The sequence below is a fragment of the Cyprinodon tularosa genome, unplaced genomic scaffold, assembly GCF_016077235.1.
Source record: "Cyprinodon tularosa strain WSP-4 unplaced genomic scaffold, ASM1607723v1 ctg674, whole genome shotgun sequence".
Taxonomy (NCBI): Eukaryota; Metazoa; Chordata; class Actinopteri; order Cyprinodontiformes; family Cyprinodontidae; genus Cyprinodon; species Cyprinodon tularosa.
In genome coordinates, this window is record NW_024039423.1 from 738120 (window position 1) to 755092 (window position 16973).

The 16973-nt window shown below is 39.7% G+C and overlaps 2 protein-coding genes across 3 annotated transcripts in view; one reads left to right on the forward strand and one right to left on the reverse strand.

The window, feature by feature from the left end:
• LOC119771469 (receptor-type tyrosine-protein phosphatase delta-like) overlaps positions 1-16973 on the forward strand; it is a 601694-nt gene that overhangs the window by 358661 nt on the left and 226060 nt on the right. The window lies entirely within an intron of this gene.
• Positions 8865-15143, reverse strand: LOC119771484. The gene is given in 7 exon segments (XM_038267511.1): positions 8865-9004; positions 9181-9836; positions 9839-9901; positions 9904-12985; positions 13095-13472; positions 14306-14800; positions 14922-15143. Coding segments are annotated over 6 exon segments (4566 nt in total). The 3' UTR covers positions 8865-9004; positions 9181-9510.

Here is a 16973-nt window from a genome sequence, read left to right on the forward strand (position 1 = left end):
AGTCGCAAACATTAGGTTTGAGTGTAGTATAAATATTAGTTTACATATTAGAAGTGCACTATCCATATTCAATGAATGGAAGGAACCAGGTGGTCACAATGCTGTTTCTGGGTCTTTCCATTTCATAACCTAAGTTTTAACATAGCATAAAATCGCAAACCCAGATACTAAAGAGAGGGATGAGGTTTTGAGCTTTTATTTTGAAAGCTGTTTTTTTCCAGCCATATTTCTATTATACATAAGCTTTCGAACAGTAAATGACATAATCAATAGCTTACCTTTTTTTTTTACTTTTTACTTAAATTTCCACTTAATATAACACTTGGTCTCTGCCAGCTAGTTTACTTTAAACCTTCTGATTTGGAGACACAAGAAAGTTAATTCTTAGATAGTAGCCATTTACCTTTGGTGTACCATTTTGTATACCTAATTGGCATTTGGGATAAAGGTGTCAATTTTTTAGATAAATAACCTTTTATCTCAGTATACATATATTGGGGAACAGGTTAAATATGATAAAAGTATTCATTAATTTATTTACTTATTTCCTTCCACCTGCATTTTTAAATCGTACAAAACATCAAATGTTATAAAAACAGAATTCAACAGAGTTGAATGTTTTAGTTTCTGTTTAATTTGCAGGCAAACAGACTATCTAGGCATATTTGAGTTATTGATTACTGTCTCTTGGGGTATTAATGTAGTATGACTTACTCTGATAATACTATGTGATTTTGAACATTGGTCAATGAAATAAGAATATGTCCTTTTTTTGTAAGGCAGACTTATGCTGATACCTAAACTACTGTATGGTAATGGTGGCTCTAGATAGCACTGCAAAATGCTTCTGAATTGTTTGTAACAGCTTGATCACTTTTCATACCTTCCCTGCCTCTTATACCTGCTGGTATCTCTAGAATTTCCTGCTTGATTGTAATTCACTGTTTGCTGTAGAGAAAATCTGGGCAGCTTGTTTCCCATTGATTTTATTCACAGGGATTCTATATTTTACTCTGTGCATATTAGAACAATTGTTTCCAAGTGCTTGAATGAATCGATGCTTCCTTGACTCCCGTGCTGGAGACTGCATACCGTTCAATACCTCCAATTTATGTTTTAATTACAATGATCCAAATGCTAGTACCTTGACCCGGCTCTTACTATCAGCCTAAACAATCCCACGTTTGTATTTTCGGTAGAATTTTGCAATCTACCCATGTTATGTTATATAATGGTCAATTTTGACTGAGTTGGTTATAATGATTATGGACTATGGCTCCCCATTTTATTCCAATAAAAGAGATCTGAAAAAACGGATGCTACACATCCTGAAAGACATTGTTTTCATTTACACTGACTTTTTCTACAAACACGAGGTAAATTATACCACATTTAAAGACATTCCATCACATTTTGTGCAAACAGTGTACAAAATAACAGCTCTCTGACAACATTGCTTGGTAATCTCTTGCTCCAAATTAGTTTGGTTCCTTCCCTGTTTGTTCTGTTCTGGTTCTGATTGACAGAGCAGTATATCATATGATCATTTGTCATTAGGACTGATTGCTTCACTCAGTCTGCCGTATAAGGGGCTTCTGGCAATCCTGAAAGCCATATATTCTATTGACTCCTGTAATTAAGGGCAGATCAATGGAGGCAGTTGCTTTCACTGCTTCCCAGGAGTGTGCACTTATATGTCTTAATCTTGCTGCAGCCCCTTGAAATCAAGATACATCACAATTACAAAAAAGCAAAAACAAGAAAAAAATGTAAATACTTGCATATGATAGCACCTTTTTTAGTATTATGAGCACCATCTGATATGTGTAAAATAAACAATAAGCCTAAAACAAATGTATCTTTCAAAAGAGGTAGTAGAGCAGTGGCATAGCAGAAGTGGAGGTAACCCATACACAGCTGCCAAACTGACCATGACTCAACCTAAATTCAACCAAATGGAAACAACTATAGATAAGCAACTGTAGTAGAGACCACTACAACATTACAGTATGTCAAAGCTTGTAAAGCTTGACGTAGTTATTAGCACCACAGGCTTTTCTAATAAGGATTCAATCAAATAATATTCCCTGTGTTATTTTAGTTTTACTTGAATTTACATGGGATATCAACATTTAGTCTCAGCTTCATCATTGATCCAAATGACATTTCAATCTGAAAAACTCACACGAAAAGAAAAGACAATTAGGAGAATTGTATTGATACAATTGCTTGGTCTTTGGTGCTCGGACCTCGGCAGGAAACATACACTTAATTTTGGTAGATATGCATGAACAGGAGCAAAGAATATGCCTGTTTCCCCCGGAAACTGCTGGTGGAGTGGAGATAGATGAAGTTGGTCAGTCTGTAGACGGCTGGTTAGCGAGACGGTCTGCTGAGCTCTATGGGGAGATCCAGTGGATTGCATGAGCTGATACTAGAGCTTCACTCAGGGACCTGGAAGATGGAAGTCCAGTTTGGATAACACAGGTTGAAAGAACCTATCCATGATGAGCCAGCATGGAGCGACAGTGGAGAGGAAAAAGTCCCCATTGGGAAGAATCGTCTGGCAGAACCAGGCTCAACATGGCGGTCTTCTGCCAGACCGGTTAAGATAAGACAGGGAGCGCAGTAAGAGTCTGGGAGGAATGACGCTAAGAAACTATAGCTACGATGGTGGAGGAGAGGATGGAGGTGGGTTGAAATGGTGTCATCTGAATTAAGTCCTTCAGCGCATCTGCCGCCTGCGCACAGGAGCAGACAGGTGCGTATCAGAGGCCTTTTAAGATGAACTTTGGATGCTGATTGGCTTTCGTGGAGGTGTGGCTCAAAGCTGATTAGCTGTGTGGCAGGTGGATGAAGGAAAGCAATGAGTTTCTTCAGGTGAACTTCCGCCTAGGCTCCATATATGAACAGAGAGATGCTAAACTTGTCTTAAAGACCTCTTTACCAAGTATGTCAATAACAGTTTTGGCTGCCGTGAAATTAGTCTAAGACCCTGAGGTTCAGAGCTATTCCATCAACACATATCATTTGGGGTGCACTCTTCTAGATTATTTATAATTCAGGACTGGTGTTCCATCATTTGCCATTTGCAGACACTTCACCAGTGGCTCCTATTAGAAAACAATCAGAAAAAAGGGACTAATGGAGTGTTGCTGTCAAGTCTCTTCAGTTGATAGCTGTGTCTTTGACAGAAAGGAATTCTTCCCTGCTGTGTGAAAACAACAGCTGGTGAAGACAACATGATGCCATGGATGAGTGAGCCATCAAACCTCAGTCTCTGACAGTACGTTTTGGCAAGCTGTGTTTCATAAGAGTCTGTCTCACCCTGCTTGGCTTTTATGGTGTATGAATCAATAATGATTGCACTGTTTTCTGTCTTGGATGGCAGAAATATCCGCCCTGTGAGGTAACGTTTAAAATCAGAGTGCATGGAGTTATATATGAAGGAATACACTGTTCTTTGAGGGTTTTGACATACTTTCTGGGATTTTTGTAAATGGTATTTGTAGCTACTAAAAGGGGGAAAAACTGTCATTGATTTGTAATTGGATTTAGATTAAGACTTTTTTTTTTGACATTCTGAGCGATAAATATGGCTTCATCTAAACTACTCAATTGCAGCACTGGTTTTGTGTTCCAGGGTCATATCCAGCAAGAAGGTGAACCTCGGCTCTCATCTTATGCAGTAAAAAAGCCGAGGTCAAGTCTTCCTAATTGTTCTGAAATAATTTTCATTAACTTTTTTTTTCTAGGTTACTATTGATGTGACAGACTAATTTCTTGATACACATCAATGAAGTGGTGTTTCCATGGAGACAGAACTAAGCATGGCAAGGTGTGGAGATCACTTCGCCCCTATTAACTACCAGTTTTTTTTAGAAGATAACATGCTTTACCAATGTTTTAAAATAATTGTTGGCTAAATGATAAGTTTATTTTTTATTGTTTATAAAGCTGTCTGATAGGCCAATAAAACATTCCAACTTGTTCACATAAAAAAAAAATTGGAAAATTAAAAAAAGATAAAAGTCTTTAAGATTAATGAAAAACAAGATGCACAGTTGTCTGAGCAAGAAGTGTGTAGCCAGGATGCAACGACTATAACCATTTTGACTTTGTTTGAAAAGTTTTAAAAGCATTTCTCTTATAGGCTTGTTTATTTTTCCAATATGTTTCTATCTCAATCTATCTTCCCTTGATTTCTGTGTAGCTTTCCTGTCTTTTCTGAAGATAAGCATTCCCCAAGTATGATCATGCCACTTTCATGCCTCCCAATCAAGATGGTGTGTTCATGACTATTTGCATAGTTGGTATTACATTATTATTATTATTACATTATTTCCACTCTTTCACAAGGTCTGAGGTTTGCATTAATAAAGGTTATATCAACAGATTGTTTCACCTGACTGCTTGTTTATTCATCAAATTTATTTAGGGGCTAATGTGTTAGGGCTAATCATACAATTCTGGTAAATTCAACTAAAGTTTATATAAGATTGAAAAACATGAGTACCTTTGTAAGACACCATGTGAAGCAAGTTTATTACCTCTATGTCTTTGAAGAACAACCGGGAAGGCAAATCAATTACAAGCTGCTATTGAATCACGACGCATTAATCTTGCCCCAAGCTGAACAGCATATTTGACCAAATATGCCACTCACAAGCTCTCAAAACAAACTGCATTATCAAAGCTTGGCAGTCTTATCTGCAACTCCATCAGGGCCTAATTCCAGTCCAAACCAAACATCCATTCTCTTTCCTCTTATCCCCTCTGAAAATCCCAGTGATTAGAAGTGGACTTTAAGTCGACTATTGCAAAACCACCAACCCACAACTACACCCATTCCCACTGGGATCTTGTTGAATCCTCAAAGCCCTGGCTACTTTATCAGTGTGAGGGGATCAGGCAATCTCTCTGCCTCCCTCTTCAAACGGCCAGCTTGGTGTGTTTCGCAGCTTTCGGTGTAATCTCTTTGGCTGTCGACAGATCTAGCGAGGGGTCAGCTGTGATAACAGGATCGCTCAGGTGAAGATAGTGAAAGGGACAGAAGCTAAAACTGAAAAATATGGGCATAGAGGAAAATGAACACCTATTTGGCTGATGTGCTGCTGCACAGGGGCAGGAACACACACTAAATAGGCATTCAAATGCCTATTATTCAAATAAGGACGTAATAAAAATATATATCTTTTTTTTATGTGAAATTAAAGTGAAATAAAATTTATCACAGGTATTTTAAAGGTTAACTAGAAAAATCACTGCTGCTGATAAGAAGCAGTTGATTTAATATTTCAAAAATTGTTAATACCCTTACAAATTTAAACCCTTTTAGACCCTTTTAGGACTAATACAGCTGTAAGAATTATATAAAAAGTACCAGGGCTGTTCAAGATAAGACAAATATGATATTGCAGAATCATTTCTAAATATAGAAATATTACTGGTGTTGTATGTTTTCTGCAATCTATACTTACCCTCTCTGCAAACTGAATCTTTAGCAGCTGTGGGCATCCTAAGCTGGGGAAACTCAATCAAATCACCAAATGCGTGAGACATATAAATGCCTATCAAATGTGCCTTCTATGCAGGCCATTGCATTTACACAGATTATGTGATGATAAGTGCAAATGTATATATTGTGTTGCATTAGTTACTATCAATCTACTTTTACAATAAGAGCTGCTAACCGAAATAGTTTTAGTTATAACCTTAACTATCCTTTATTGCTTTAATTTGAATGAAGCAGACTCAAAGATATACTAATTCGCTATGTTTAACCATTACACTTTTGTGGCTTGCTTGCCTTTATTAGACCACCCCTAGCTCCTAATGGTAGGAGTTGATTTCCTCAGAGCAATCTAAATAGTTGGTCCCAGGGTTTTTGCTGTGTGTTTGTTGCTATAATCTTTACTTTCATGGATGGTACCAATCAAGTAGTAAGAACATTTAGCACTAGAATTGCTTTTGCTGAACAAGCAACTTTAATTGGCACAACAGCAGATTTCAAAGAAGAGACTAGTGTAGGTAGATTTCAAGAAAAGGGATTATTGTGGAAAAGTTATGTTTTGTCAATAGTTTTGCCATTTTATAATGGAGATTTTATACACAGAGTAAAATACATTTCAATACCTAATATTGATAAATAAATACTGTCCCAGAAAATGAATATTCTGAAAAAGTTGAATATTGAAAATGTGCCGGTCCCTCACCGTGATCAGCTTATTAACTCGAAACACCTGCAAATGTTTCCTGAGCCACTACATGGTCTCTTAGTCTGGCTCAGAAGGTTCATAATCAATGCGAAGACTAATAACTTTAAAGATCTTTGGATCCCTTTATCTCAGCCCTTGCTGTCTAACTGCCAGAAGCAGACATTTCCAGTAACAGTTTGCCTTTTCAGAAGTCACTTTGATTTCTGATAATGTGCTTTGTTAAATTATATATAACTAAAGTGCATTATTGCAATGACAACAGTTATTAATTAGATCATTTTCTTATACCTGTCAGCACAGCCATCTATCAGCTAGTGTTTAGAGCACTTCATGCTTCCTTTTGCTGACCACTTTTATGAAAATGCTGATGTCCCTTTCCAACAGCACTTGGCATCTCCACAAACTGCTAAAGGTACTCAAATCTGGCTCGGTGACCATGGTGGTCCTCTGAGTGACTGACCAGCAAACCGGTCTGATCTTTGCTCCATAGAGAATCTATGGAGTATTGTCAAACATGAGAGCCACTGAACCCAACGATCTAGATGAACTAAGGGACATTATCAGAACAAACTGGGCTGTGATTACACATTTGTAGTGCCAGAGGCGGCTGGTCTCTATGCTACCGATACTGCACCGAAAGCAGTCATTCATTGCAAATGATCTCTAAACAAGTACTGAGTGCATAGAAATGGAACTTGTGGTCCACTTAGAAGTTTTGAAAGATCTGAAACTCATTTCATATTGAACTTCAGTATTATTCCAAATTTCTGGAGCACATTATTTTTCATTGTTATTTTTCTGCAATCCTCTGTCATTAAAATATCTAAATTATAAGAAATTAAATATTAGCAATAATAATAAATTTTCAGACTCTGATGTTCCATTCTGTTACTTTCTATTAGGTCAACAAATGAAAAATGATACAGCTCAAATTATGGTCAAACAGTTAACTATGTACTTATATGTAATAAATTCAGAACTTCCATTAAAAGTCCACCACTTTAATAACAAAAATAATTTAAACTAATGATATTAAAGTAACCTGAACAACAACAATGTCCTTACAGAAGTATTTGGAAATGGTTAAAAAAAAAACATATTCATTAAAATCATGGAATGATATCACGGTTTGGCTTGGATTTTATTTTTCACAATCTAAGTTTTTCTTAAGTTTTGGAATGAGATCAAATTAGGTGTTAAACTAATTTAGCTTAATTGGGATTTATTTAAACCAAGTTGCAATGCAAATTTATTTACCAAGGGGTAAATAAAACATCTGTTTGTAACCGTTATGGACAAGTTTTTTAGGCACAGCCAAGGCCTGGAGGGGGTTTGGTTTGTTGACCAGCAGATTTCCTCCCAGCTTTCTGTAGATGACGTGGATGCTGTGGTTCTCAGGGCTCCATTCTTCCAAGAACCCCAGCATGTACTGGGAGTGGTTTGCAGCAGAGCTTGATGGATGACAATCAGCTCCTCCAATTCTGAGTCCATGGTTCTCCAATGGAAAAAGGTGGCTTGTCCCCTTAAGTTTGAAAGAGAGCTCCTGCCTTAAATAAAGAAGTTTAAGTATCTTGAGGCCTGGTTCACAAATATGGGGAGAATGGAGACTGATAAATGGATCGGTGCATTTGATGTTATAACCTGGACACTGCACTGGTCTGTTTTAGTAAGGAAAGAGTTAGGTGAAAAGACAAGGCTCAAGGCTATACTAACGTAGCATCTCCAGACCTGCTGCATTACATTAACACACATCCACTTTGTATTTAGTATATGGCTATATACTATATATTGTATATAGTATACTGCATGTTTTATATTGTATATAGGTATGGATTCTGTATTTGGTATATTTATCTAAATTGTCTGCACCTTCAACACCAGGTCAAATTCCTTGTAAGTGCAAACCTACTTGGCAATAAATCATAATTTGTTTTCTAATTCTTAAATACAAGCAACTGAAATACGCCTTTCACACAGTGTGTTTGGGTACTCCATCAGAGATATAAAGAATAGCTTGGTTGACCGGGAGATGCTTGGAGTAGAGGCACTTCTTGTCCACATTGATCAGACTCTGTCGGATATGGCTCAGACCACATTTTTGGATTTCCCTGTTGTCGTTCCACTTGTGCTGTGTTCAAAGCACATTCCAACTGGAAGAGGCCCAGGGGTTGACCCACGACACGAAATAAATTTTGATAATTATTTTCCAACTTTCTGTGATTATCCTTGAGGCAATCATAATGGGTTGAAACTATTATTGCAGGGGGTTTAAAGACATAGACTTAGATCAAAATCTATTTATCCCTTGGGATTACTTCTTCAGAGAAATTCTGTTTCCAGTAGCTTATATAGAGTACAAAGAGCAGAATTAAAGCAAGATGCGATTAAAGATAAAAAAAACAACCGGAAATAGAGGGTACACAGTACAAAATAGCATAAAAAAAGTTGTAATGTCCTGGAATGTTTCCTTTAGATATAAACATATCTGCACAGTAGAGAGCTAAGGAAAGACTATAGTTGACTCGAAACCCAATATGTATGGCTGGAAACACTTTTCCTAGCCTTTGCCAGACCTGCAACGGCTGCAGGTTCAACAAATCTGAAACTTCTGGCTCCAAGTTATTCCTGTTAATCAGTGTGCTGTCCTCACAACACGTGACCATATGAAGTTAGACAGCCAGCGAACAACATAAAAAAAAGTTCTCCTCACAAGGCTTGCTTTTCTTGCATTCTGGAAGAATCTTTATTCAATAATCTGGTTTTGATATCCTTTTTTATTGTTGTAACTGAAATACACAGAAGAAAAAACTAATCACTGACTAATATTCAGATCTGAACATCCTCAGCACATTCTACACTTAGCTTAACTTAAACACAAATTTATCTGAGACATTTCTCATACTTTACAAAAAAAATTATTTCAACACATATTCAAGTGTTTTCTGAGCAAAACAATACTCACAAAGACGAATATTTGCCGAGGCAGAAGCCTGTAGAACATTTCACTTCAACATGAACCGTTTCTGAAGCTAACTTGCTGAAACGGGATTTTCCAGGGAAAAAAAATAGAAAAATACGTCAAAGATATGTTCGACGTGAGAGCACTCACTACCTAACGTATTTACCTTAAAGCTCTAACAAAAACGGGATGTCTCACTCTGATTAATTATAAACTCAAACTCTTTTTAACAAAAGGCATGACACTCCCCGCTTGACGTAATCACATTATGTCACAACAGACATCATAAGAAATAAAAAAAACTCATCTCTTTAGCAACAGATGATGCAGTAGTCACTCAGTCTCAGAAAACAAAACAATGACTTCAGATATTGGTCTTAGAAATATCTTCACAGTCCCATTTTGTACTACCCTCAGTTCCACTTTGCGGACCTTTGTGTCCCTGCTGGGAAAGGTTTTTGTTATTATTCCCATGGGCCATTCATTCCTGCTTGCCTGAGGATCTTTCAGTAGGACCACATCTCCTTCTCTAACATTGGGTCTGTTTTCAGTCCACTTTGGACGACTTTGCAAGGTGGGCAAATATTCTCCTCTCCACCTTTTCCAAAAAGTATCAGCAAGGTGCTGGACATGCTTCCACTGTTTCCCAAACAACTGACATGTGGAAAAGTTCCAGATGGAGCAGAAACAGCACTCACCTTTTGTGTTATCAACATTGCTGGGTGAGTACTACAGGACAATCAGGGTCTGTGGATATAGGAACCAGGGGTCTTCCATTAATAATTGCCATCACTTCAGCCATAAAGGTGTTTAAGACTTCGTGAGTGAGACGCGTTGATTCAGTTTGTGACAGCATTGCATCCAGAATGCGCCTTGCAATTCCTATAAGGCGCTCCCATGACCCTCCCATATGCGACGCATGAGGCGGGTTGAAAATCCAACTGCAACCTCTTTCTTGCAAGTACTTTCCTACTGCTGAGCTTTCTTTCTCAAGGTTAAGCTCCTTACAAGCTCCTGTAAAATTCGTACCTCTGTCTGAGCGTAGAACCTTGGCTGGGCCACGAATGGCGAAGAACCTTCTCAGTGCATTTATAAAACTGTCAGTAGACATAGTCTCTATCAGTTCATTGTGCACGGCTCTGGTTGACATGCACGTGAACAAAATGGCCCAGCGTTTACTTTGAGAGCAGCCACCTCTTGTCCTACGAGTTACGATTGTCCATGGTCCAAACACATCCAAACCGACAGATGTAAAAGGTGGTTCAGGAGTGAGTCGGTCAGCGGGCAAATCTGCCATTTTCTGAACCTGCATTTTGCCTCGCAATTTTCGACAAGTAACACACTTATGAATGACAGACGACACAAGGCGTTTTGCTCCGATTATCCAAAACCCTGCACCTCGGATAGCTCCCTCAGTTATGTGTCTCCCTTGATGAGACACTTGTTCGTGAAAGTGTCTTGCTAGCTGTGTAGCAATATGACTGGAGGATGGGATAATGGGAGGGTGCTTTTCATTCTCAGTGAGATCGGCTGAGGAGAGACGTCCCCCAACTCTTAAGAGGTTGTCTTTGTCAACTAAAGGGTTGAGCTTTCTGAGTGTGTCAAGTTTCACATTTTTCTGTTTAACTTCTTTCAGCGTTTTAATTGTCTCTTCATAGGCATCTTGCTGGACAGCCCGTATGATAACTACTTTGGCTTTTGTGAGTTCTTGGATGCTTGGAGTCTCCCTGAAACTGTTCCATCCAATTTTCCTCTGTTTAAAGGATGAGATGACATGAATGAGCCTAGCTAAAACTCTGCACAGCGTGGTCCAGCTAGAGAACCTCTGAAAGCGCTGAGAACCTAGATGTGACTCCAACACTGTAGTTTTTAGCACTTTCACTTCTGGATGTATCTCTTTGTCTTTCTCAGGATCAATGAGGGTGAAAGGACCGGTTTTGGGTGGTTCTGTGTCATGATACAAAAATGGTGGACCTGAGAACCAGGAAGTGTTCTGCAGGTCAGCTGCCGGGACAAACCTAGTAGCTTGGTCAGCTGGGTTCAGCTCTGTTGGTATATAATGCCACTGGTTTGGTTGTGTGGATGCTCTAATACGTGTAACCCTGTTGGCAACATACATGTAGAAGCGTTTGGAAGTGTTGTGTATATATCCCAACACAATCTTGCTATCTGTGTATAACTTCACACAGTCCACTTTGATGTCTAGCTCATCCCTAATAAGCTCGAACATCTCCACTGCAAGCACAGCAGCACAAAGTTCTAGGCGCGGTACTGTATGTGCTGGACGAGGTGAAAGCTTGGACTTTCCCATTACAAAGCCGACATGGCTGCGTCCTTCATCACTAGCTGTTCGCAAATAAGCTACTGCGCCTATAGCCACGGTAGAGGCATCAGAGAAAATGCAGAGCTCTTTTATCTTACTTATGCTTAATGTACCTGAGCAGTAGCATCTTGGTATTTGGAGGTTTTCAAGGGCTTGCAATGACTTTTTCCACGTGTCCCACGTTTCCTGTTTGTTGGGGGGTAACGGTTCGTCCCAATCCTTAACTTCAGATGAGAGATCCCTTAGTAATGCTTTGCCCTGCATTATGACTGGGGAAACCAGCCCCAATGGGTCATAGAGGCTATTTATCACTGACAGTAGTCCCCTGCGTGTGAATGGTTTGGTCTCAGCTGACACACGGTAAGTAAAGCTATCAGCTTGTAGGTTCCAGCAGAGTCCTAGGGTTCTCTGAACTGGAAGAGGATCTACTCCTAGATCTAAATGTTTTAAGTCTTTTGCATGCTCCTCTGAAGGGAAGGCTTCCATAACTTGACTGCAGTTTGATGCTATCTTATGAAGGCGTAGGTTTGACTCCGCCAACATGTTTTGAGTTCTCTTAAGTAGGTCAATAGCATCTTGTGGAGTGGCAACAGATGTGAGACCATCATCAACATAAAATTGACGCTCAACAAACTGACGCGCATCAGAGCCATGTTCTCGTTCACCCTGTCGTGCCGCTCGTCTCATACAGTAAATGGCAACAGCAGGAGACGGGCTGTTTCCAAATACGTGAACTTTCATTCTAAACTCTAGTATCTTTTTTGTAATGTCATTGTCCTCGAACCACAAATAGCGCAAATAATCTCTATGGTCCTCTCGAACAACAAAGCAGTAAAACATTTGCTGTATATCGGCTGTCAGGGCTATTGGCTCTTTACGAAACCGTAGCAGCACTCCTAACAGAGAGTTGTTCAAATCGGGTCCACTAAGAAGCACTTGGTTAAGGGAAACCCTGTCACACTCTGCACTCGAGTCAAACACAACCCGGATTTGTTCTGGTTTCTGAGGGTGGTATACCCCGAATGTAGGCAGATACCACAGTTCTTTATCTACCGTGACGGGCAGAGCTAATTCCGCTTGGCCATTGTCCAACATTTTTTGCATGAACTGGACATAGTGAGCCTTCATCTCTGGCCTCTTTGCCAATGTCTTTTTCAGTGTAGAGAGACGCTTTAGAGCTTGTTCTCTGTTATTCTGGAGTTTTCTCCTCTCTGAACGAAAGGGTAAAGGTGCAACCCAACTGTTCTCTTCATTTTGGTAGACTTCTCTGTCCATAATTTTTAGGAAAGCTTTGTCTTCGATCGATAAAGCTCGTTTATCATCACATTGAGACCTAGCAAACACAGCGTGCCCTAAGTCATCTGTGTCACAGACGTTGTCTAACACAACCCCATAATTCTCTTTAACATGAATTATGTTTGGGCAAGGCTGAAAGTAGGACACACGACCATTATCTAATGTGTGTGTTTTTGTAAACGTTGACCTCTGGTGGACCATGCGTTTTTCCTGAACACACCTCTCCCACGATAACCCAACCCAAGTCTAGTCTTTGGGCGTAAGGAGCATTGTTTGGCCCGTTGATTTGCTCACGTACCTTATGGACCCTGAGAATGTCCCTACCCAGGAGTAAAAGGATAGGAGCCTGGTGATCAACAGGTGGAATTTTATCTGCAACTGGGAAGAGATGTGGGTGATGCTGTGCGATCTCAGGGGAGGGTATCTCTGTTCTGTCGTCTGGAACAGAGTCACATTCTATTAGTGGTGGTAACTGAATGTTGACTTTTCCATCTACAGACTCAATGAAGAAATTTACAGCTCTCCTTCCTGATACTTGTACATTTCCAGCGCATGTCTTTAATGTGTAAGGCACAGGTGTGGCTCTGATATCGAAAAGGTTAAAAAACTCTGACTTAGCCAACGACCTGTTGGACTGTTCGTCTATCACTGCATACATTTTAATGGCCTTCTCTCTCTGCCCGGCAGGGTATACTTTGATTAAGCTTATCTTAGAACATGAACATGGGTAGTCCTTTGGCTACATATTTCTGTACACTTTGAAACAACTGAAAGAGAGCCTGAAGGTAAACTCTCATGTTGCTCATCATGTACATTATGTTCACGTGCAGTGCTCTCTGGTGCGGGGGGATAACTAGGGTGCATCGCAGATAAGTGTTTTGCGCTGTCGCACTCTGTGCATCTAACTGTTGCTTTGCAGTCTTTTGCCATGTGTCTCACTGACCCACAGCACCTGTAACAGATGTGATGCTCTTTCAGGTATGCCTGTCTTTCCTCAATAGGTTTGCATCTAAAAAGTGGTGGTTTTTTGTGGATCGGACACTGTCGGTCTGGTTCCTCCAATTGTTTTGGACTACTTTGATTAGGCTCAACTGTGATATCAGTTTTATGAGCTGACACAGTAGGTTTGCGACTATATGGTCTCAGTTTTTCTGCATGAGATGGAACCTGGCTATTTGGACTGAACATGAAACTGGGGTCATTTTTCATTTTCGCCTGATGCTGAACAAACTGTGTAAAAACTGAAAAAGGGGGAAACGACACTCCATGGGTCTCCTTGTATTGTGTTCCTACAGTTGTCCATCTTTCTTGCAAATTAAAGGGTAGTTTCTCAACTATTTGTTTGACTCCTTGGGCTGTGTCTAGGTATGCTAGCCCTGGCAGGGCACCATCTTGCTTAGCACACTGAAGTTCCATTAAGACGTCACTAAGCTCTTGCAGTCTAACACTGTCTTTATTTGTTAGCTTTGGGAAGTCCTCTACCTTTTTTAAGAGTGCATCCTCAATTACCTCAGGTGAACCATAGCACTCTTCAAGGCGTTGCCAGACCATCACAGAACCTGCAGCCGGATTAAGGATGTGTACAGCACGAATCCGTTTTGCCTGTTCAGATGATTTTGGTCCCAAATACTTTGCTAACAGATCTAATTCCTCTCTGGGAGACAGATTTAATTCTCTGGTGGCATCAATAAACGAGGTTTTCCATGCCCAATAGTTTTCGGGTTTATCGTCAAAATGCATGAGGCTCGTGCTTACTAGCTCTTTACGGATGAGGTACTTTGCAAAATCCTTTGCATCGTTTGTGCCACATGTATTAAGTACTGGCTCCTGCTTCATCATCCTGTTTCCTGATGGTGGATTTGTTTGAGTGTTCATAGGATTGTTTACCTGTGAAATGTCTTGTGTATCTATTGCAGTGACATCTCTGTCAGGAGGGGGTACTGGATCCTGCTGGTTGTCTGAAAATAACAGTTGAGATTGTTGTTTAACATACTCCCTGGTACGCTGCACAGGGGTAAAGGGCTCAGCTTCCACACAAAGTCCTTTGTGGAGCTCCCCGCTCTGATTCTCTGTTTCTTCATAAGCTGTGGCCTCTGCTTCAGCTGCTGCAATGGCTTTTTCTCACTGAAGGATATGGAGATGTGTGTCCAATTCGGCTCTTTGTTTCATCATGCTGGCTTCCTGTTTGGCATAGGCTAGTTGAGCTCGCGCTGCTTGAGCTTTGGCGTAGGCCCGTGCGGCTGAGGAACCTGTTGACGATGAGGATGTCCGTTGAGACCTTCTTGTGGGTGCTCTGGAGACCTGCGACATGGCGTCCAATGGTTGAGACGGCTGCTGCGTTGTACATTGTTGAGTGGCATCTTCCGTTTGTTGATCATCACCAGCTGCGTCAAGTAGCTGATCAGCAGCTTAGTCTTTCAAATAATTTTTTCCTGAGCGAAGACTCATGTTGTTAAATGTTGCTCTGTATGCTTAAGCCCGCAGTGTATGTCGTCTTTTTACTGTGCTGTCCTCACAACACGTGACCATATGAAGTTAGACAGCCAGCGAACAACATAAAAAAAAGTTCTCCTCACAAGGCTTGCTTTTCTTGCATTCTGGAAGAATCTTTATTCAATAATCTGGTTTTGATATCCTTTTTTATTGTTGTAACTGAAATACACAGAAGAAAAAACTAATCACTGACTAATATTCAGATCTGAACATCCTCAGCACATTCTACACTTAGCTTAACTTAAACACAAATTTATCTGAGACATTTCTCATACTTTACAAAAAAAATTATTTCAACACATATTCAAGTGTTTTCTGAGCAAAACAATACTCACAAAGACGAATATTTGCCGAGGCAGAAGCCTGTAAAACATTTCACTTCAACATGAACCGTTTCTGAAGCTAACTTGCTGAAACGGGATTTTCCAGGGGAAAAAAATAGAAAAATACGTCAAAGATATGTTCGACGTGAGAGCACTCACTACGTAACGTATTTACCTTAAAGCTCTAACAAAAACGGGATGTCTCACTCTGATTAATTATAAACTCAAACTCTTTTTAACAAAAGGCATGACAATCAGAGAGAAAGCTGCAGACAGTTTTTTAAAGAAATTTGTTTCTGGACAGTCTTGCGGTCCACTTAGAACAATCTAGTCCATTTAGCCATGAAGTTTGGGGCCTGTTCTCCCCAGTGTGGCTTCCTTGGGAGACTTTACTCGGCAAAGAGTGAGGGCAAAAATTATATTTTTTACAACATTCTTTTTTTTATACACCTACCTTTGGACCGATTATCAAAATTACATCATAAATAAAAGTTTACATTTTCGCAAACACTTGCAGGTTCAATTGTTAAAAACAGCTTGCTGCTTGACTTTAAAAGAGGTTTTTATTAGCCATTTAAATTAATTTAATAAACTTTGTCCTTTAAGAAGCACTGAGTCAGTCATTTGTATCACACTTATGTTTAAGTGTCCTTATATGTGTACTATGGACAAAAGAGGAAAAGATCTCACATCCAATAGGGTAAAACAAATATAAAAAATCTTTGGGGGAAAATTGAGCCACATGAGGTAAAACAGCAACATCTGAAAGAAATGCAATTGTGTCCATTCTCTTGAAGTGAAAATAATAAAAGAGAAATCTAATATTTGTATACAAACTGAGTCCCATTTGACAAGGTTGGGTGGCTTGCATCCAACCTTGACCTGTGTCTTACTGTAGCATCCACTGTGGTCTGACTTGGCATTCTATTAAAAGTGCTATTCCCCAACTCAGTGTTAAAGAACAGCACTAGACATAAATAGTGGAAAAAATGGAAAGGCAAAAGGTCATATAAAACTGAGTAGTTATAGTATCAATTTTACGCTTCTGGCTAAACATTAAGCAGAGAAATCAGAGGCTATTACTCACAGCCTATCACACATGTTAACATATGCACAAATATGTTTGGCATGCAAACTGATGCCTCAACATTCATAGACTTCTTTATCTTTTTTGACTCGTCGTCCTCATGCACACATGCTGAGAAGCAGCATGGTAGGCAGTGACACAAAGCTAATGCCTTGTCACACAGGCTGTCAGCAGATTAGCCAGTGGATTACACCCGAGCCATTAGATGTGCACAGAGCGAAAGGCCACAAACATGGCAAAGAGAGAGAGAGAGGGAGAGCAACAGAGGATGGAG